At 41.3% G+C, this 23,100-nt stretch overlaps 1 protein-coding gene across 1 annotated transcript; it reads left to right on the forward strand.

Moving 5' to 3' along the window:
* The first annotated feature begins 970 nt into the window (after positions 1 to 970).
* LOC139151898 (ATP-dependent RNA helicase DDX25-like) lies at positions 971 to 21,974 on the forward strand. Its single transcript, XM_070724935.1, has 5 exons — positions 971 to 1,061; positions 1,723 to 1,834; positions 18,973 to 19,150; positions 19,676 to 19,825; positions 20,408 to 21,974. The coding sequence occupies exons 1-5, from the start codon at positions 1,029 to 1,031 to the stop codon at positions 20,409 to 20,411; spliced, it is 477 nt and encodes a 158-aa protein (XP_070581036.1). The 5' UTR covers positions 971 to 1,028; the 3' UTR covers positions 20,412 to 21,974.
* The last annotated feature ends 1,126 nt before the right edge of the window (positions 21,975 to 23,100 follow it).

Genomic DNA, 23,100 nt, shown 5'->3' on the forward strand with positions numbered 1-23,100 from the left:
CAACATCATATATAGACTTCATAAAGTTTTCAAAGGATATCTTCTATTTGAGTAGCAATTACTTAACCTTGATTTGAAATTTCAATATATAGTACACTTTCAAATTGATAAATGCCGAAAAACTTATCAATTCTTCCATGTATTAAATTTTGTTCACTTTCAGATATGATTATTTGGTCAAGTGGTGTTGCCTTTTCTCTTCTGGGTGACTGGATACTGTATTTTGTAAATTTGAACCTGATTTAAAACACTGTATTTGTAACTCCAATTTGATGTCCTGTTGAATTCAAAACATTTTTCAGAAAATTATATTGTCCCCATGAATTAAGTTGAAATTACCAACAGATAACCCTCTTCTGACCAGCTTAATTGAATTCTTACATATACTCAAAACGCATCAAAATTCAATATCAAGTGACTGAATGAGATGAATTTTAATATTTCAAAGTAGACACTGATACTTAATTAATGACTCTTGATTGGGCAATTAATGAATGTGTACAACACCGACTTGAATAACATATTTTTAAATACCGGATGATTGAGAATAAAGAGAACAGTTATACACTGCTGGCCACTTAACTGTTGATTATGCCCTCTTGATGCAGTCAGAAATCCTGCTTGACACCCTGCCAATTAAGAGTTGTAAATCTGAGTTTACAATTGTGTTCAAAACTTAGATAACATTACTATGCATATAAACGCTATAGTCAGTATAAATATCTTGTTCAGACAACTTATTTGTCCTATCTACATAATATTTGTATGTTACCAAAGGAAAAAATAGCCGTAGACAAAAATGAATAATGAAAATCAGTGCAGCTGATTTCAATTCCCAAAACATTACAAATGCTGTCTCATAACACACCATTTGTGTGTCACAGCAGTGATCCAATAGGAAATACATATTCAACTCTAGGAAATGAAATACATGACCATTATCAAAATCTTGAATGTCTTTCAGTGTCTTTATCAAAGGAAGGTTTTTCCCTAAAAGAGAACAACATGGTAAATACAGATTCTTCACAATGGTAAAGCTAGCTGGGGATCAGTTTACACAGGTTTGGTCACATCACCTTTGTTTACATCTTCCGTTCAAACACCTTGCCTGCAAAGGCAAATACAGAATGACAAAAATGACAGCTGTTGATCAATCGATTGATTGATTCATGGTTTCAATTTCACCAAGTTTACATTGAGTCAATTGCCCATGATTCAGAAAAAGTACCAGTCAACAAGGAAGCATATGAAACACTGTGAGTTCATTGTATTTGATTGTAAAGTACTGCTCTGCATCATTATAACCATTGACAATAGAAGGAGAGCTTAATGTCGATGTCATTACTGACACAATATGGTAATGAGCAGTAATCCTGTTGGACAGCCAGAAATCAGTAGTCCAAATAAAGTTGTCTGGGGATGTAGGATTACTTTTACTTTTATTAAAAACCTGTAATCAAAGTGTAGGATTCTTTATTCACTGGATTTTAGGAAATGACTTTCAATTTATTTGTGTAATAAATTAAGCAGTACAGTCCATAGTATGAAGACCATATGGCAAGGTCATATGATGTTTGTCTGAACTGAGTTGATGCATTGTTCTGTCAGAGGCATTTGAAAACTTTAAAGGCTTAAGAGGCATTTCCATAAGATATATCAAGTCAACGAATAATGTACTGTCCCGTTCTATTCTCATACATAGCAATGTGTTGTTTTCAGAAGGTGGTCCTCCTGGCCCAATCTGCTGACTCTGCCAAACTGATAGCAGAAAGTCTCTATGATCTGTATGGTGATCTGACCAGTGCATTGACTATTCATGACTCTGAATTTAGATGTATGTCAATTTTTGTTTTTATCTCTTGTAAATTTTAAAAAAATGTTGATAACATTCAACATTAAAAAAGTAAATTCTTGATATGTATAAACTTTCATCTTCAGAGATGCTTGCTTCAGTAGCTTGAATATGAACAAATATATGCACTTTGCTTCGCATATTAACTGATTTGACAAAGTTACAACAGCTGTACAACCAACCTGCAGTTCAAATGTTAGAAATGCTAGTTTCACTATTTGCCATTTTTATGAAAAATTCTTTTTAATCATGCCTACAAAATTAAGGTAGAATGCAGCTGGGTACAGATACTTTTACCTGCCATGATTTATAATATTCTGTAGGTCTTATCATTTTGTTTGGGCTCAATTTCAACTCTTGGTGGAGTAACTATGTAGTTTTCATCTCCCGCTTTTTTGAAAATCAAAATTTGACTTTTCCCCCACAGTGCTTAGGGACTGGTCAGTTTCTTCGGCCTGGGGGGGGTGGGGTGGTGGGGGTGGATGGATTATTTTTTGCCGACGTCAAAAAGTGGCTAACCCCCCCTATTCCAAATTTTGAAAACAGGGTGACCCCCCTATTCCAAATTTCGAAAACAAGGTGACCCCCCCCCCCCCGGCGCGCGACATAGGTAAACAAAAGGTGGACAAAAATTATATATATATATATATATATATATATATATATATATATATATATATATATATATATATATATATATATATATAAACAGATTACTTCAAGTACAAAGTAATGAAATCTATTACTTAAGTTTCATGCATCTTGCAATCCTCAGATAGAGTGAAAGGATTATTAGCTCGACACTCTTACATATATGATCGGGACAAATCATTCGATTTGTAGGTAGTGTTAAAATTCGATAAATAATATTTGTTTTGGTGGCGACATTTTGAAACCAACCCTTATGAAAATGAAACTGTGCGGCAGCTCTGCTGTAGACTAGCGGCAGCTCTGCCGTAGAGTTGCTGCACTAGTGCTGCACAGGAAAGCTGTGCAAGAGAGGCTGTGCAGGAAAATGCAGCTAGCTGCACAGTTTCTGCACAGTGTTAATCTGAGCAGAAACTGTGCAGCAGGAGACAAAACTGTGCAGCTTCTGTGCAATAATCTCCATACTGTACACCTTGTGTGCGGCAAATGTAAAATGTGTACAGCTTGTGTACAACAGACCTTGAAGTGTGCAGCTTGTGTGCAGCAGGCCATCAAAGTGTGCAGCTTATGTACCAGAAATGACATTACATGTACAGATTGTTATTGGTTAATGCTGCAAATATGGAGCAATTGATGGGCATATTGCCGACTATTTCATTACCGAGAGTACAGTGTACCATTGCACTTCGTGACCAGTTATATTCAAGAAAACAAAACTGACCTTTCATTTATATTTACATTCATTTATTTTTATAACAGACAATCCAACTTTTAAATTATAAAAACTGTTAGATAATGGACAGCTTTTAAAGCACAGTTCAGCTGGTGAAAGCGACACAGGCCTAAACTCAACAACATTGCAGGATGATGGATATAAAGAGTACATCTGTATTATACAGCAGTGACATGTAACATCATTACATGAGTACCCCTTCGACGATCTGGTTTGGTAAATCAAGGTTCAATCGACAACTAAATTTTTAGGAGAACAAATTTTTAAAACAGGGACTTGTCTGACTTGCAGGTTAAACTCTGTATTTTCTGCGAGTGATACCAAAATGCACTGAAACAGTTTCGAACGAAATCTATGATGGTCTGTAACTTGTGTAAGGACGCGTCGTAGACTTTTGTTACTGCAAATCTGTACCTTAAAAATATCGACAGATGAGAACTTTTCATTGTAGAAACAAACAAATAAACTTCAATGTCGCAGGACCCGCTACTACAAGTAGTACCTTGGCTCCAAACAGAGCCGTGGACGTGCTCAGATTTCACGCTATATTGCAGTGTATACAGTATATACGGTACGTACGTACAGTGCCCAGCACTTGAACTTGAAGCTAAGTCTGTGTCCTGTCATCGCTAACAAAATCTCGCTTTCTGTTATGACTGGATTGATATTCAATGCTTTTGTCCATGTTTTCAGCGTTAGAGTTGTATTGCCGAGCACAATTTTGGGGTGTGTCACACCCATCCCGACCGCTGTACGAAAATCCAATACGCTACTTCGCCAACGTCCAGCGCTGAGACTGAGAGCAGCCGACATGTTACACTCTGAGGTCACGGTTCATCAAGTTCACTTCGCGCATTGATATTGAATCGTCGTGTTGAAAGAAATTTCACTCTATTTTGAGTCTTTCTATGATGAAAATAACCAGTTTCATTATACTTGTTCTATCAAGTATAAAACATAACGGATTGGTGAATAATGTAGAGTCAATTCCAACGTTTAAAAAGGGGACTACATTATAAATCGCGTAATGATTTATAGATCGCACTTCCGTTAACGTCATGAGGCTTGATCGGCGCGAAGTTAGATTTTGGTACCATCGGCTGGCAGATAGTCTATGTAGCCGACACGAACATGGGGTTACACGAAAAATATGTAAATGAGAAGACAATAATAGATGACACGGGCCTCTGCCCTTTGGCAACTTACTTGACAACTGGAAAGTTGGTGAGGCCCTGACAGCTTGCCAACTTACTTACTTGCCAACTTTCATGAGTCTAAGTTGGCACAGGCCCCCGCCAACTTGCCAACTTACTTGCCAACTTTCAGGGGTGGAAGTTGGCGGGGACCTCTGCCAACTTGCCAACTAACTTACTTGCCAACTTTAATGGGTGGAAGTTGGCGGGGGCCTGTGCCAACTTGCCAACTTACTTGCCAACTTTCATACAGGGAAGTTGGCTGGGGCCTGTGCCAACTTGCCAACTTACTTACTTGACAACTTTCATGGGTGGAACTGTGGGGGCCTGTGCCAACTTGCCAACTAATTGGTGGAAGTTGGCAGGGACATCTGCCAACTTGCTAACTTACTTGCCAACTTTCATGGGTGGAAGTTGGCGGAGGCCTGTGCCAACTTGCCAACTTACTTGCCAACTTTCATACAGGGAAGTTGGCGGGGGCCTCTGCCAACTTGCCAACTTACTTACTTGCCAACTTAATGGGTGGAAGTTGGCAGGGACATCTGCCAACTTGCTAACTTACTTGCCAACTTTCATGGGTGGAAGTTGGCAGGGGCCTGCGCCAACTTGCCAACTTACTTACTTGCCAACTTTTATGGGTGGAAGTTGGCGGAGGCCTCTGCCAACTTGCCAACTTACTTGCCAACTTTCATACAGGTAAGTTGGCGGGGGCCTCTGCCAACTTGCCAACTTACTTGCCAACTTTCATACAGTGAAGTTGGCGGGGGCCTCTGCCAACTTGCCAACTTACTTACTTGCCAACTTTCATGGGTGGAAGTTGGCGGGGGCCTCTGCCAACTTGCCAACTTTCATGGGTGGAAGTTGGCAGGGGCCTCTGCCAACTTGCCAACTTACTTTCTTGCCAACTTTCATGGGTGGAAGTTGGCGGGGGCCTCTGCCAACTTGCCAACTTACTTGACAACTTTCATGGGTGGAAGTTGGCGGGGGCCTCTGCCAACTTGCCAACTTACTTTCTTGCCAACTTTCATGGGTGGAAGTTGGCGGAGGCCTGTGCCAACTTGCCAACTTACTTGCCAACTTTCATACTGGGAAGTTGGCGGGGGCCTCTGCCAACTTGCCAACTTACTTACTTGCCAACTTTCATGGGTGGAAGTTGGCAGGGGCATCTGCCAACTTGCTAACTTACTTGCCAACTTTCATGGGTGGAAGTTGGCAGGGGCCTGCGCCAACTTTCATGGGTGGAAGTTGGCGGAGGCCTCTGCCAACTTGCCAACTTACTTGCCAACTTTCATACAGGGAAGTTGGCGGGGGCCTCTGCCAACTTGCCAACTTACTTACTTGCCAACTTAAATGGATGGAAGTTGGCGGGGGCCTCTGCCAACTTGCCAACTTACTTGACAACTTTCATTCAGGGAAGTTGGCGGGGCCTCTGCCAACTTGCTGTGCCAACTTACCAACTTACTTACTTGCAAACTTTCATGGGTCTAAGTTGGCGGGGGCCTCTGCCAACTTGCCAACTTACTTACTTGCCAACTTTCATGGGTGGAAGTTGGCGGGGGCCTGTGCCAACTTGCCAACTTACTTGCCAACTTTCATACAGGGAAGTTGGCGGGGGCCTCTGCCAACTTGCCAACTTACTTACTTGCCAACTTTCATGGGTGGAAGTTGGCGGGGCCTCTCCCAACTTGCTAACTTACTTGCCAACTTTAATGGGTGGAAGTTGGCGGGGGCCTGTGCCAACTTGCCAACTTACTTACTTGCCAACTTTCATGGGTGGAAGTTGGCGGGGCCTCTGCCAACTTGCCAACTTACTTACTTGCCAACTTTCATGGGTGGAAGTTGGCGGAGGCCTGTGCCAACTTGCCAACTTACTTGCCAACTTTCATACTGGGAAGTTGGCGGGGGCCTCTGCCAACTTGCCAACTTACTTACTTGCCAACTTTCATGGGTGGAAGTTGGCGGGGGCCTCTGCCAACTTGCCAACTTACTTGACAACTTTCATGGGTGGAAGTGTCCGGGGGGCCTCTGCCAACTTGCCAACTTACTTTCTTGCCAACTTTCATGGGTGGAAGTTGGTGGAGGCCTGTGCCAGCTTGCCAACTTACTTACTTGCCAACTTTAATGGGTGGAAGTTGACAGAGGCCTCCGCCAACTTCCCCATTGAAAGTTGGCAAGTAAGTTGGCAAGTTGGCAGAGACCCCCGCCAACTTCGGCCCATGAAAGTTGGCAAGTAAGTAAGTTGGCAAGTTGGCAGAGGCCCCCACCAACTTCCCCATTGAAAGTTGGCAAGTAAGTTGGCAAGTTGGCTGAGGGTCCCACAAACTTGGAAACTTCCACAAGTTTGCTATTGAATTATGTAACAGACGATGGCGGGGGCCTGTGCCAACTTGCCAACTTACTTTCTTGCCAACTTTCAAGGGTGGAAGTTGGCGGGGGCCTCCGCCAACTTGCCAACTTACTTTCTTGCAAACTTTCATGGGTGGAAGTTGGCGGAGGCCTGTGCCAACTTGCCAACTTACTTGCCAACTTTTATACTGGGAAGTTGGCGGGGGCCTCTGCCAACTTGCCACTTACTTTACTTCTGCCAACTTTCATTGGTGGAAGTTGGCAGGGGCATATGCCAACTTGCTAACTTACTTGCCAACTTTCATGGGTGGAAGTTGACAACTGGAAAGTTGGTGAGGCCCCCTGACAGCTTGCCAACGTACTTACTTGCCAACTTTCATGAGTGTAAGTTGGCACAGGCCCCCGCCAACTTGGCAACTTACTTGCCAACTTTCAGGGGTGGAAGTTGGCGGGGACCTCTGCCAACTTGCCAACTTACTTACTTGCCAACTTTCATGGGTGGAAGTTGGCGGAGGCCTCTGCCAACTTGCCAACTTACTTGCCAACTTTCATACAGGGAAGTTGGCGGGGGCCTCTGCCAACTTGCCAACTTACTTACTTGCCAACTTAAATGGATGGAAGTTGGCGGGGGCCTCTGCCAACTTGCCAACTTACTTGACAACTTTCATTCAGGGAAGTTGGCGGGGCCTCTGCCAACTTGCTGTGCCAACTTACCAACTTACTTACTTGCAAACTTTCATGGGTCTAAGTTGGCGGGGACCTCTGCCAACTTGCCAACTTACTTACTTGCCAACTTTCATGGGTGGAAGTTGGCGGGGGCCTGTGCCAACTTGCCAACTTACTTACTTGCCAACTTTCATGGGTGGAAGTTGGCGGGGGCCTCTGCCAACTTGCCAACTTACTTACTTGCCAACTTTCATGGGTGGAAGTTGGCGGAGGCCTGTGCCAACTTGCCAACTTACTTGCCAACTTTCATACAGGGAAGTTGGCGGGGGCCTCTGCCAACTTGCCAACTTACTTACTTGCCAACTTTCATGGGTGGAAGTTGGCGGGGGCCTCTCCCAACTTGCTAACTTACTTGCCAACTTTAATGGGTGGAAGTTGGCGGGGGCCTGTGCCAACTTGCCAACTTACTTACTTGCCAACTTTAATGGGTGGAAGTTGGCGGGGGCCTCTGCCAACTTGCCAACTTACTTACTTGCCAACTTTCATGGGTGGAAGTTGGCGGAGGCCTGTGCCAACTTGCCAACTTACTTGCCAACTTTCATACTGGGAAGTTGGCGGGGGCCTCTGCCAACTTGCCAACTTACTTACTTGCCAACTTTCATGGGTGGAAGTTGGCGGGGGCCTCTGCCAACTTGCCAACTTACTTGACAACTTTCATGGGTGGAAGTTGGCGGGGGCCTCTGCCAACTTGCCAACTTACTTTCTTGCCAACTTTCATGGGTGGAAGTTGGTGGAGGCCTGTGCCAGCTTGCCAACTTACTTACTTGCCAACTTTAATGGGTGAAGTTGACAGAGGCCTCCGCCAACTTCCCCATTGAAAGTTGGCAAGTAAGTTGGCAATTGGCAGAGACCCCCGCCAACTTCGGCCCACGAAAGTTGGCAAGTAAGTAAGTTGGCAAGTTGGCAGAGGCCCCCACCAACTTCCCCATTGAAAGTTGGCAAGTAAGTTGGCAAGTTGGCTGAGGGTCCCACAAACTTGGAAACTTCCACAAGTTTGCTATTGAATTATGTAACAGACGATGGCGGGGGCCTGTGCCAACTTGCCAACTAACTTTCTTGCCAACTTTCATGGGTGGAAGTTGGCGGGGGCCTCTGCCAACTTGCCAACTTACTTTCTTGCCAACTTTCATGGGTGGAAGTTGGCGGAGGCCTGTGCCAACTTGCCAACTTACTTGCCAACTTTTATACTGGGAAGTTGGCGGGGGCCTCTGCCAACTTGCCAACTTACTTACTTGCCAACTTTCATAGGTGGAAGTTGGCAGGGGCATCTGCCAACTTGCTAACTTACTTGCCAACTTTCATGGGTGGAAGTTGACAACTGGAAAGTTGGTGAGGCCCTCTGACAGCTTGCCAACGTACTTACTTGCCAACTTTCATGAGTGTAAGTTGGCACAGGCCCCCGCCAACTTGGCAACTTACTTGCCAACTTTCATGGGTGGAAGTTGGCGGGGGCCTCTGCCAACTTGCCAACTTACTTACTTGCCAACTTTCATGTGTGGAAGTTGGCGGAGGCCTCTGCCAACTTGCCAACTTACTTGCCAACTTTCATACAGGGAAGTTGGCGGGGGCCTCTGCCAACTTGCCAACTTACTTACTTGCCAACTTAAATGGATGGAAGTTGGCGGGGGCCTCTGCCAACTTGCCAACTTACTTGACAACTTTCATTCAGGGAAGTTGGCGGGGCCTCTGACAACTTGCTGTGCAACTTACCAACTTACTTACTTGCAAACTTCATGGGTCTAAGTTGGCGGGGACCTCTGCCAACATGCCAACTTACTTACTTGCCAACTTTCATGGGTGGAAGTTGGCGGGGGCCTGTGCCAACTTGCCAACTTACTTACTTGCCAACTTTTATGGGTGGAAGTTGGCGGGGGCCTCTGCCAACTTGCCAACTTACTTACTTGCCAACTTTCATGGGTGGAAGTTGGCGGAGGCCTGTGCCAACTTGCCAACTTACTTGCCAACTTTCATACTGGGAAGTTGGCGGGGGCCTGTGCCAACTTGCCAACTTACTTACTTGCCAACTTTCATGGGTGGAAGTTGGCGGGGGCCTCTGCCAACTTGCCAACTTACTTGACAACTTTCATGGGTGGAAGTTGCCGGGGGGCCTCGTCCAACTTGCCAACTTACTTTCTTGCCAACTTTCATGGGTGGAAGTTGGTGGAGGCCTGTGCCAGCTTGCCAACTTACTTACTTGCCAACTTTAATGGGTGGAAGTTGGCAGAGGCCTCCGCCAACTTCCCCATTGAAAGTTGGCAAGTAAGTTGGCAAGTTGGCAGAGACCCCCGCCAACTTCGGCCCACGAAAGTTGGCAAGTAAGTAAGTTGGCAAGTCGGCAGAGGCCCCGCCAACTTCCCCATTGAAAGTTGCAAGTAAGTTGGCAAGTTGGCAGAGGGTCCCACAAACTTGGAAACTTCCACAAGTTTGCTATTGAATTATGTAACAGACGATGGCGGGGGCCTGTGCCAACTTGCCAACTTACTTACTTGCCAACTTTCATGGGTGGAAGTTGGCGGGGGCCTCTCCCAACTTGCTAACTTACTTGCCAACTTAATGGTGTGAAGTTGGCGGGGGCCTGTGCCAACTTGCCAACTTACTTACTTGCCAACTTTAATGGGTGGAAGTTGGCGGGGGCCTCTGCCAACTTGCCAACTTACTTACTTGCCAACTTTCATGGGTGGAAGTTGGCAGAGGCCTGTGCCAACTTGCCAACTTACTTGCCAACTTTCATACTGGGAAGTTGGCGGGGGCCTCTGCCAACTTGCCAACTTACTTACTTGCCAACTTTCATGGGTGGAAGTTGGCGGGGGCCTCTGCCAACTTGCCAACTTACTTGACAACTTTCATGGGTGGAAGTTGGCGGGGGCCTCTGCCAACTTGCCAACTTACTTTCTTGCCAACTTTCATGGGTGGAAGTTGGTGGAGGCCTGTGCCAGCTTGCCAACTTACTTACTTGCCAACTTTAATGGGTGGAAGTTGACAGAGGCCTCCGCCAACTTCCCCATTGAAAGTTGGCAAGTAAGTTGGCAAGTTGGCAGAGACCCCCGCCAACTTCGGCCCACGAAAGTTGGCAAGTAAGTAAGTTGGCAAGTTGGCAGAGGCCCCCGCCAACTTCCCCATTGAAAGTTGGCAAGTAAGTTGGCAAGTTGGCAGAGGGTCCCACAAACTTGGAAACTTCCACAAGTTTGCTATTGAATATGTAACAGACGATGGCGGGGGCCTGTGCCAACTTGCCAACTTACTTTCTTGCCAACTTTCATGGGTGGAAGTTGGCGGGGGCCTCCGCCAACTTGCCAACTTACTTTCTTGCCAACTTTCATGGGTGGAAGTTGGTGGAGGCCTGTGCCAACTTGCCAACTTACTTGCCAACTTTCATACCGGGAAGTTGGCGGGGGCCTCTGCCAACTTGCCAACTTACTTACTTGCCAACTTTCATGGGTGGAAGTTGGCAGGGGCATATGCCAACTTGCTAACTTACTTGCCAACTTTCATGGGTGGAAGTTGACAACTGGAAAGTTGGTGAGGCCCCCTGACAGCTTGCCAACGTACTTACTTGCCAACTTTCATGAGTCTAAGTTGGCACAGGCCCCCGCCAACTTGGCAAATTACTTGCCAACTTTCAGGGGTGGAAGTTGGCGGGGACCTCTGCCAACTTGCCAACTTACTTTCTTGCCAACTTTCATGGGTGGAAGTTGGTGGAGGCCTGTGCCAGCTTGCCAACTTACTTGCCAACTTTCACGGGTGGAAGTTGGCGGAAGCCTGTGCCAACTTGCCAACTTACTTACTTGCCAACTTTAATGGGTGGAAGTTGGCAGAGGCCTCCGCCAACTTCCCCATTGAAAGTTGGCAAGTAAGTTGGCAAGTTGGCAGAGGCCCCCGCCAACTTCCACCAATGAAAGTTGGCAAGTAAGTAAGTTGGCAAGTTGGCAGAGGCCCCCGCCAACTTCCCCATTGAAAGTTGGCAAGTAAGTTGGCAAGTTGGCAGAGGGTCCCACGAACTTGGAAACTTCCACAAGTTTGCTATTGAATTATGTAACTTGGTATTTCAGAGTTTGAAGTTGTACCCAAGAGGGGAAGTTGGTCGACGAAACCTGAAACTTGTACATTCTGCATATCATTAGCATCTTCATTGTCGCTACATGGACTGTCTGCCCATCGGCTGTGTACTTGTTGTTAGCGAGTTATCTAGTGGACAATTTCGCGATCTTTCTATGGAATCGCCAGGCAAATGATATCACAGTGTTGGAAAAACGTGTATACAGCACCAGAGATAGACGGGTTTCAAAATTTGTGAACGCGAACAGCAGTAAAAATGCTGACTATGTTTTCTAAGTATGTACACACGGTTCGGAGAGACCTGCAACCGGAACCGGGATCGAATCATCCAGCCTCTGCGAGCCATTCTCAAATGTAAGTCAATGTACCGTCCGTCTGTTCATCGCTATTTATGTTCTGTAATCGTTGCATCGCTATGTTTAGCTACAGATAAATTTTCGTTGAGTACTGATTCATACCGAATTCACTTTCGTTTCACAACAGTTACAGTAAGTGCTGAGATTTTGCAGATTGTCGCCCGTCGCCGCCGTTGGTATGTAAACAACATACGGCGAGCTGTCCGCTGTTTGACATTTGATCATTATTAATTTAATAATCATAAATGTATATGCATTTTTTTGCTTCAAGTTTTCAACTTTTTTGTCTCTTTTCAAATAATTATTGATGTCTTTCATCAAATTGCGATGTTTAAAATGTTTGGTCAAACGGTAAAGACTTATACTCTTCCCTGAACGATTTGTATTTTTCAGAATGCATAGTGAAGGGACAAGAAATTCAGAGAACATAAAGCCAAATCGCAGCCTATGACAGTAATGTAAATGTTACATGAAACTTCTCGAGTCAAAAGAAAATCTCTTGAAGATACTTGTGGCATGAAATGAACATGGCATTTAAAATAAATCGTACCACAATTTGAATTTAATCTTTTTTTCTCTGTCTTTTTACTCCTATATAGTAAAATCTTTTGCCGGTGCACGATTGTAATCTCGTTTCTTATTTTGCCCCGTTCTCGCGCTATAGGTCGAAGAACGGCGTGATTTTGGTGCTCCAGGTTCTCTACGATTTCAGGAATATGGTGGTATACAAATTGTGTGATAAAAATCCCGAAATTTGACTAAAAATGCGATTCTTAAACTCCCGTTTCAGTCTCGCGAGAGAGATGAAATTCTATTTATTCCGTCAGTCGTCGGCACCCCCGTTGGAGGTTCCGGTGGTAAATGGTTAATTAACGCGATTTTTGCAAAACAAAATTGGAGTCGGTAACCCCTAATTTGTATGTCATTAAATTTAGAATGTTTTCATGCGCTAATTTCTTCGATTTTCGGCAGAAATTGCACTTTTCTGTATTTTTTACTCGGTCGGTCGAGAGCGTGAGTGACGCTCTTCCATTTACTGCCTGACACCATTTTCGAACGCCATTGATACGTGACCCCCGTCGCTTACCCTATGCACTTCGGCAGTTTTTTGATGCGGAAGGAAAACAAATAAAAGGCTTGGAATTGGCACATCTTGATTGATTTAACCTCTAAGGTATCTTGCAGATTTGTATGTTTATCACTATTTCGCAGTTTGAATGAAGAATTACCTGCGCCTAACGACGAAAAGTATAAAACTCGACATGTTACGAGTGTATCGGTGTGCGCCCCCCTGGCGTGGTATAACCATAGGAGTCATCGAACTCTCAAGTCAGTTTACGCGCGGAAATGTGTAAATTTGCAGACGGAAAAGCGTATTCTGCGCGCCAAATATCACAAGTTTACTGACCCGGTGACCTGCCCAGGTCAGGTGTTCAACGGGGCAGCGGAGCTAGCTAGGGCCGCGGTGCGGTGGGGCGCCGGGCGGGGATATACCGTATACATACGGAGTTCTACCGTCGCGTGCAGACTTTCATACGACTACTGAAGTTTTGAAATTCTGACACAAAATGCATTATTATCCAATGACGAATATGAATATATCTTTGCATTTTTCACAAATATTTTCTAACTTGCTGACTGGTCATGTACAGTACGCGTGTACCGTAGGATGTACGCGTTTAACTAGTAGTGAAGTGAGCTGATATCGATCACAGGTGCACCGTGCAGGTGGTGAGCGTCACGGTTGCTTGGATAGTCGATTGAAAGTGTGAGGCCGAAGGCCGAACCTCGGTACTGCTTTACACAAGTCAGTCCCGAGGTTCGGCCTCAAACTTCGATTCAGGGCCTTCGATCGACTATCCAACTTGAAACAACGCTGCACCCACGCGTAAGCTTACCTGGGGCCACATGGACATCTTTCGTTGTCAACAAAATGAGTCCTGATAATGGTCGGCCGATTTCGTTTTTTATAGCTTTGATAAACAATCTATCAAACTTGCTTTCTGATTTAGTTCACACACTGTGCTTATCGTAAAGCATTGCATTGCACCATGGCCATGTTTGACCCACTGGAGGTGATGAAGGAAGCCAGCATAGACCACCCGGCCCATAGTCGTCAGAGGTACTCGCAGCGCCGCCGTGTTGCCTGGCTAAAAAGACGATCGAAGGCTGAGAGTGTGAGGCCCTGTCCGATAATTTGCATCCATATCTGCCAAACCGCTTTCGAACGATGACGGATGGTGGTAATTGCATGTTTTCTATTCAAAAATGTTCCAAAATAGTTGAGATACAACACTTTACTGACACTTTGATCTCAATAGTAGAAATATGCGTCTATTTTTTATAACAGAACGCTTTTATGAGTTGTAGGCTATCAAGTTCGATAAAATCCATTCAGTTTATTGCCTCTACTTTCAGCTGACCTTATGTATATCAGGATATCTCAGGAAACTAAAATATACAGTCTTACTTTTTAATGCATAAATCTCACATACGGTACGTTATATGTAGAATTAAAACCTGTAAAACGAGTGAAGTCTTAGAATAAGGAGTTTGGAAAATGGGTAGGTCGGATCACCAACTGAGTACGAGTAGGCCTATATGTAGATTTTGTTACCATCAGTTTCTATGACAGGACAAGTCGACAAATATAAGTCAATAAGTTAGGTTTTAATGAATTGATCCCTTTTCAACTGATTAAAGGTTGTATAAATTACAACTCTCAAAAAAAAAACCATGATGATGAAGCAAAGATTGAATGGGGGAAAGTTCGCTCTGACACATATCTACGAAAGTTTCATGATAGGTTTGGAAAATTAGTAGGTTGGATTACTTACTGACTGGACATAAAGATTTTGTTACCATTAGTTTTTATGACAGGACATGCCAACAAAAATATAATGACAGAAAATCATTGTCATAAAATTAGGTTTTAATGAATTGATCAGTTGTCAACTGATCAAGTATTAGGCCTATAAGCTTCAGCCTTACATGTATAAATATAACTCACACAAACGAAAAGAAAAGAAACGATGAAGAAGAAAATATTGAATGAGGGAAAGTTCTGACACATTTCCACGATCGCGAAGCTATTCAGGCTAGACCTTTGTGCTGTCATTTGTTGACACTTATAATTTTCAACACTTCTGTCGGCCTCCAGTTAGCCTATAATTTTCAACACTGTGTCATTTCAGGTCATAAATTCAACACTTGACTCTTTCCTTTATCAATGACTCGCATCATGCTCTGCATAATTCATTCTTCAACACAAGTCACTGACACTTTTCTTTAGCTGTGGCACCTCCACTCTCTCAAAACAATTTATGGCATCTTCAAGAACCAGAAAACGGTGTAGCAAAGAGTGTTGTTTGTTATGATAAAATTTCAAATACTACATTCGTGAATGAATACAACTGAATGCAGGCAAAAATAAGTAGATATCAATAATCATTGATACCAGAAATAAACCAGTGTATCCAGAAATACCAAGTGTACAAATATAGTGTGAAATAAGTTTGGCATCTACTTGAATCTTTAGGGGTGCCTAGAGATAAATATTGAAAAAACATCGATCATTTATTGCTTGGTGTGTTTTTCACAATAGGGCCTACAGAATGAATGAATGGAAGTAAGATGACATTTTAGTATGATTAAGTGTAGCTGTAAATACCAGGTTGTGGTTTCGGGCCAGAGTTTGAAATTGATAACCCAGGTAAAAATCAGCAAGACTCAGATCTATAAATGACCCGACTTCAAACGTTGTCCCTCAGCTACAACATCATGTATTTACCTTGAGATTCATGATTCTCCTTTATCTAAATCTAAACCTTCTAGTCACGAGTTACCTGAGGGTCAAAGGTCAAGCGGACAAAAACAGGAAAACGTGAACTCTGATGTGAAATTTCAATAGAAATGCCTCGGGGGTGGGTGTGCTCTGGAATATCCACTTCTCAATAATTTTGGTAGCACATCAAGCTCAAACAAACCATAATCGGGGACTGTTTCATTCAGCAGAGTTCAGCGAAGCATCTTGTTATTTAACAATAACTTTATTTGCGCTGACCATTTTTTCTTGTGAAACTGGTATTTCAGAGCTTAGTTGGATAAAACACATCTTGTGCCTTCCACAGTCTGTCAGGTTTTCAACGGTGTCACTAACATTGGCCATGTTTACACAAGCGATTTTACAACTTCTGTGTACATATCTGAGCTGAACGTATCTTTTCCAACAATATAATAATTACATCGTTGGAAAAGATAAAAACGTTGAAACTTATGGTACAATACAAGAAATTTTGCTGTCACTTAATTGTGTTGCTTCTTTGGTTTTCAGTATCTCTCGTCTATTTAATAATGTATTTAGTTTTCTTACTGTTGCTGAAATTGGTAAAAGTTTATCCCTGAGCTGACTGCTGTGGAATTATGCCAACTTATGAAGGAAATTTTGCATTTTGTGTTTGCGGCAAATTTGCAGTAACATTCAAATTAATTTGCCGCAAATTTTACCTACTCCTGGTAGCTGTCCTGCAAGATGCCACAATTTTCTGTGAAGTTCCTGCACAGTCTTTCAGGTACTCTGTAGTTCAAAGGGCTATTGTGCAAACACAGGCTTCCACATTTCCAACACAAAGTTACTGCAGTTACTGTTTTCAGCATTTCTTGCACTATATATTTGCTCAGTGCAGCTAATGTGTATAATGCGAAAGAATCACCTTACAGCAAAGCTGCTGCAACTTGTTGTATTGTTGCACAGTTCCTGCACAAAGCTACCGCACAGTTACTGTTTTCATTGCTTCTTGCACCTGTACGACAGCAACTAATTTGCATGAGAAAAATTGCCTTACAGCAGAGCTGCCGCAACCTGCTGTATATTGCTGCACAGTTCCTGCACAAAGCTGCCGCACAGTTACTGTTTTTATCATTTCTTGCGCCTGTGCGGCAGCAGCTAATTTGCATGCGAAAAAGTCGCCTTACAGTTGAGTTACAGTAAGTGTCTGTTGCACTAGTGCCGCACCTGTGCAGGAACACTGTGCAGCAGGCTAAAAATTTTCATAAGGGAACTCAGTGGCAAGTATAATAAAATCGCACAATAAGAGGGTAATCTCCGGAGAACAGCGTAAGGACTTACCAGCTGATTGCAATTGCAGGGTTAAGTCGGCATACCCCTTGAAGGGTAACTGTCAAGTCAAAGGCGTGGTGTACAAGGCCAACATATCAACGGAGGACAACGGAGAGAGGGTTTATATCGGCCTCACTGATAACACCTTCAAGACGCGCTACACTAATCACATGAAGTCGTTCCACAACGAGAGATACAAAAACGACACCGAGTTATCAAAATATGTATGGAACTTAAGAAATAAGGACAAGACTTTGATATTTCATAGTCAATCATTAATAAAGCATTGAGCTACTCTAACATGAACAAGCGATGTAATCTTTGTATATCAGAAAAGCTGCACATTATCAATGCTGACAAATCTACACTGTTAAACAAACGCTCTGAGTTGGTTTCAAAATGTCGCCACCAAAACAAATATTATTTATCGAATTTTAACACTACCTACAAATAGAATGGTTCGTCCCGATCATATATGTAAGAGTGTCGAGCTAATAATCCTTTCACTCTATCTGAGGATTGCAAGATGCATGAAACTTAAGTAATAGATTTCATTACTTTGTACTTGAAGTAATCTGTTTATTTATAACGCTCTGCTTTTTGCATTGAGCACTGTAATTTCCCTCGAGGACATCTGTATACTTCGATATATATATATATATATATATACTGAGAATCTAGGAACTTGTAGTTGTCACTCTACAGTCTGTTTCATGCGCTAAGCAATCATCAGGAGTGAAGGTTTGGCGGCAATTGAACTGTTTATATTGTGTTGCAGGTGGGCATGCATATTCAATGCAAAGTATAGTGCTCAATGCAGAAATGCATTGAGCACTATACTTTGCCTGCATTGACAAGCAAACCATTTTCGTATATATATATATATATATATATATATATATATATTTTATATTTTACATTTTACATATATTTATATTTTGAATAGTCATTCTATGTCAATCATTAATATCAAAGAGGAAAAAAGCAGTGAATCAAAAACTTTGATGGGTGTAAGACTTGCCAACCATCCAATTAAATCTCCTGAGGAGCCATAGAGAGCTTTTTTAGCCAAATCTGATGTGTACAGTGTCTGAGAGAACCTTTTCTTGTAACATTGAAACCATAAAAGCACAGCTAATAATGACAAAAACTGCCTTTTTAACTGTTATTTTGTTCATAAAAAAGCATCTTTCTACAGAAAACCTGTGACACAAAGGAAATAATTGCATCAATGAGAAGGAAAGATATCTTGTCATTTTTCTATCTCTAAAATAAGTCACTGTATCAAATATATATTGTGAAATATTTGTGCATGTTGCTTTCTCATACTGAATTCTCATAGAGAGAACAGAAAAGTATCAGGAATTTGTCATCCTTTTCATATGAAATGCAGATTTCATAATGGTACACTTTCACTTAGCAAACATCAAGATATCTCTGATTTATTAAAGTACGGCGCCTGAAGGGCTCGCCAAAAAATATGAAACATCCTGATATCTCTGATATATATGCCTGTATATTAAAGTCATGCACCTGAACGGCATGCTGAAAAATGTCTGATATATATTAAAGTAATGAGCTTGAAGAGCACGCTGAAATATATTGAACATACACATATCTCTGATGTATGTATGCTTGACATGTTAAAGTTGGGCGTGCTGAAAAATATGACTGATTGTTAAAGTTATGCGCCCGAAGGGCGCGCCGAAAAATACAACTGAATGATGAAATTTGTGGCTGACACTAGCATTTTAGGCAATGATGAGCCTGTGTCAAAATTCAAAAACACACTGACCCCCCCTATTGGGCATTTCAAAAACAAGGTGACCCCCCCATCACCAAAGTCAAAAACAGGATGATCCCCATGAATCCACTGCCCCCCTCCCCCCCCCCCAGCTGAAGAAACTGACCAGTCCCTTACATTAAAATGCATTTTTTCCCAGGGCCAAAAACTAAGACAATTAATACCCAGATCATCACTGGGACTCCAAGCACAACCAGGGACTATTCAAAGAATTATAAGTGCTTTGATTTGTCTGACATCAAAGTACTCATCGTGGATGAGGTGGATACATTTGTGAAAGTACAAAACTGTCAGGATGATACCATCAGAATAGCAAGGTAGTTCCTTATTCTAGTGCCTTTCACTTTCCATGGTTTTGTGTTTGCCAGAGATCAAAGTGTTCTCTGGATTTTATGGGGATTAAGACATGCTTCTCATATTGACATAGAAAATATATTTTGTTAGCAGGTCTGTATGAGAACATTGCATCTGATTAATCAACAGCTTCAAAGGCAGCATAACCGCATTGAGTCTATAATGCCTTCATCAATAGAGAATGCTCTAAACTTAGTGAAAGATGAACAACTCCTGGTGGTATATATAATGCTTTATGCATGAGTTGTTCTTGTGTATCATGTACTACATAATAATGTATAATATTAAGATGTTTGATGTTAACAAATATATTAGATGTAGTACTTTTACAATTTAAAACCTTCATTGGCACGCTATCTTTGCTGTTTGCAAAGCTGTTGAAAATTTTGCAGAAAACAGCCATACAATAATCATTATGGTAATCAAATGACTCATATTTTTTATTTCAATGTTTTCTTCATTTCCAACAAACTTTATCCATTTTAAAGGGAACTCTCAGCTGGCTGCAAAGTTTTCTTATTTTCTGAGATCAATGAGACTAACCAAATGGATGTACAAAATTTTGCTGAAAGACTGCAAGGATGCAACATCAACATCCAAGTTAGCATTCAGTCTGTGAGATTTCTTACGTATATTACGTAAGTAGTTTGCTTGTACATGTACAAGCACTATAGTTATTACATTATATATTCAAAAAAGCAAGGGTGTTTAAAATACACCCTAATACAACTCAAGCGCTGCAGTTTTGAATGTTTCCACCATTTATTGAGGTTTAACCCACTTGCGTCAGCAAATATTGGTATCATCTCATTGTTTTCTACTGCAAAGCTTGACCTTATTGCAAGGTAAGTGCAGTAAAAATATTGTGTCTTCCAGTTAGAGCTGGTCAGACAATGCAAAACAATTATATTAACACATCATAATATTACATGTACATATTTCCGTGTTTTTGCTAAATGTTGGGGAACATCAATATATGATTAGGGAACCCCAGTCAACATTTATGCTGTCCTTTTTATAGGATATCTGATTGCATTGAATATACTTCTCATAGAACATTACCTGCCTACCATCTTTCACGAAAGCACTTTTGAAATGCTTATCACTGGGGACAACAAGAGTACCGAAATATACTCTCAGTGTCAAAGGTCAGATGATGGTCAGTATAGCCTGTTACTTGTAACTGAATTTCAGAATTCTCATTTTGATTTTCCTTTCAGCTAGAGTAAGGTGTGCAGGACTGTAGCCAGGAGGGACTGGACCATCAAGAAATTCTGCATTGATACCTCGATAAACCTACAAATGTGCTAGGACTGTATCCAGTCACATCCCTTAGCTTTGCATCATGCTGCATACTGTTAAAAGCATTTATTATTCACATGGATTTAATTTTGCTATTTTTGATGAAAGGAACATAAAATCCGCTAAAATTATATCCCAGTGAAAATATTAAATAACAATAGAATCTATTATTTTACTGGCAAAAACTGTGAAGTTAAATCCTGTGAAATATCTCAAACATCAAAATTGTAAAATTAAATCCCCATGAAAATTAAGGATTTTACTGTATCTTTTGAAGTACTTTTATGCGATTATGATGAAACCATCAACATGTTTTGCTGCAAAGAAAATTTATATTGATTTCATTATTCTTGAACAAATTGATAAAATTTAAAAATGCGATTTAAAAATGTGAATATATTGATTATCATATATATTTTTACAAAATTGTTTTTAAAATGAAAGGCAGAGGAGGACAATATGTTTTGAATAACCATGTAAACCTACTTTAAGCCAGCTGACCATAATCTTTCCATTTTATATCAGTTTTGTTGATTAAACGTGTGCATTTTTTGGATAGTGAACAAACAAGTTTCAAACTAAGCTACCCAGTTTCAAAGATTTCAGTGTTGTACAAGAAAATACATATTTATTTTGGCCCTTAGTGCTAGCCACTCTAAATTTGTATGTCTTAGCTTTTGCTCAGTTGCTTTTTGGTGTGCTGTGAACCAAGTTTGTACTTTAAGTAGATTTTTAAAGTTTTTCTTATTTTACCAATATCTTGACAAATTACTGGACTTGTGCCAAATATTCTAAGATATTAAAAAATCAATACTGTTTCTTACTTTAAGACAATTCACATATGCTACAAATAAGTCAACAAATTATATCATATCCATGAGTACCCTTATATGTTATATAGACAAATAACATTTCATTTTACTGTCCACTTCATTTGTACATCAGTAATTAATGTACTTGCAAGTTTTCTTTTTTATGTAGTGCTAAGGCAGTTACTTTTATTGGGTGGAAAATGTGACAAACTATTCTAAGATATTAAAAATCAGGTTTTCCATAATGTATTTTTGAGCTACCATTTTGCAAACAACATCAATGGCTTCCATACATCTGTGTGTGCATATGCACAATGTCACTTTACATTCCAGTCACTTATTGGCCATTTTGGAATTTGCATAAAATATACCGGTATGTATATTTCACACTGTGCCTTGCGATTCAAATCGACAAACTGCACTGGTAATAGACTCAAACAAGTATATTTTTGCAGGAATTCCAGTTTTTATAATGGCATCAACAATTTTCTCTCAGCCCAATTTGTAACATTCATTTTATACTGTATATGTTTAAGTCACATGTATATATTCAGGAAAGTGTGTAGAAAGCCAACATGAAGTGGGATGGTCATACAATGTATTAAAAACATGATATGCAATTTTGAAATTAAAGCTAAGCTCTATATTAAAATAAAATGGCCAAGCCAACTTCAAGTTTCTGTGTCCATTGTTCTTTGTTTTGCCAGTTTGCAATGCGCAAGATGTGCGACAGAGTTGCTTACTGGTAATCACAAATATATATTTTCAGCCTTGAATTTTAGCTTCCTACAAACAGCCAATGAAAGTATTGCATTTGCATTTACATTTCTTCAAAATAAAAAATTTCACATTAGGTGGTTCCACTGTCTAGCCTCATGTTTCCAAATTCAATTGAAGTGTGTAGAACTTAAAGTTAAGTTAAAGGAAACTATCAAAATCACCTGCTTTCTCTCTAAATGCTGCGAGTCTCTGGTTATTATACAGCGCCCTCTAGTGGTCATATCAATGAAATGGGTTAACAAAATAAATGACCTCTTTCAACTGAGATGAGATCGCACTCTGATGGCTATTGAATTGTTCAATACAAAATATACATTAAGAATAATTCTTGTATCAGAATTCTTAATAATGTCCATTGTCAAAACACTCCAGGTAGGATTCCTTGATTCCCAGTCTGATGAATACCTAAGTTATCAGAGTTATGTTCCCTTTCAGGAGCTGAAGTAAGTTTTTGCCAGCATGTTTGGAAATGTTAAGAGAAAACACTGTCCCTTGTTTTATCTCGAGTTCTTCCACTGTTACATATATTTAGTTACACATATTTGTGTACCATTCACCAGCCTGAGTTGTTCAGATGCACAAACTATAACCCCAGGCAGAATTTCACAAACTAGTACAAATATTTTCATGGACATACTCTAGTCACTTCTGTGAATTCTCTCTCACCTATCAGCCTTATTGTGCATCCCTTTGTCTCGATCTATGTGCTGAAACTGCTGTTTTTATTGTTGTGTAATGGCCTTTATTTCAGACTAAAAGAATTGACCATATTCAAAAACATACAGAGAAACAGCCACTAAAATACATAAAGACAAATAGACAAAATTATAATCTAAGTAAAAAATTACCTTGAATAATCTGTAGAAACATGAAAGCAGGAGATAGCAAGTGATATTGTAACCCAGAAATGTACATATATAACATGCCCATAATGTCGATAACAACTCATTTTCACAACACTAAATGGCTAAGAAAGCTTTGAACAGCCTTTCTCCTTAAGCCAAATAAAATTGTTGACA

This window comes from Ptychodera flava, chromosome 15 (assembly GCF_041260155.1).
Source record: "Ptychodera flava strain L36383 chromosome 15, AS_Pfla_20210202, whole genome shotgun sequence".
Lineage (NCBI taxonomy): Eukaryota > Metazoa > Hemichordata > Enteropneusta > Ptychoderidae > Ptychodera > Ptychodera flava.

Bases quoted from the DNA above. Each gene is read 5' to 3' on its own strand.
- LOC139151898 (XM_070724935.1), top strand. From the start codon at position 1,029: ATGGTAAAGCTAGCTGGGGATCAGTTTACACAG. The intron at 1,062-1,722 runs GTTTGGTCACAT...TGTTTTCAGAAG, and splicing joins CTGGGGATCAGTTTACACAG to GTGGTCCTCCTGGCCCAATC. The intron at 1,835-18,972 runs GTATGTCAATTT...ATTTTTTCCCAG, and splicing joins TCATGACTCTGAATTTAGAT to GGCCAAAAACTAAGACAATT.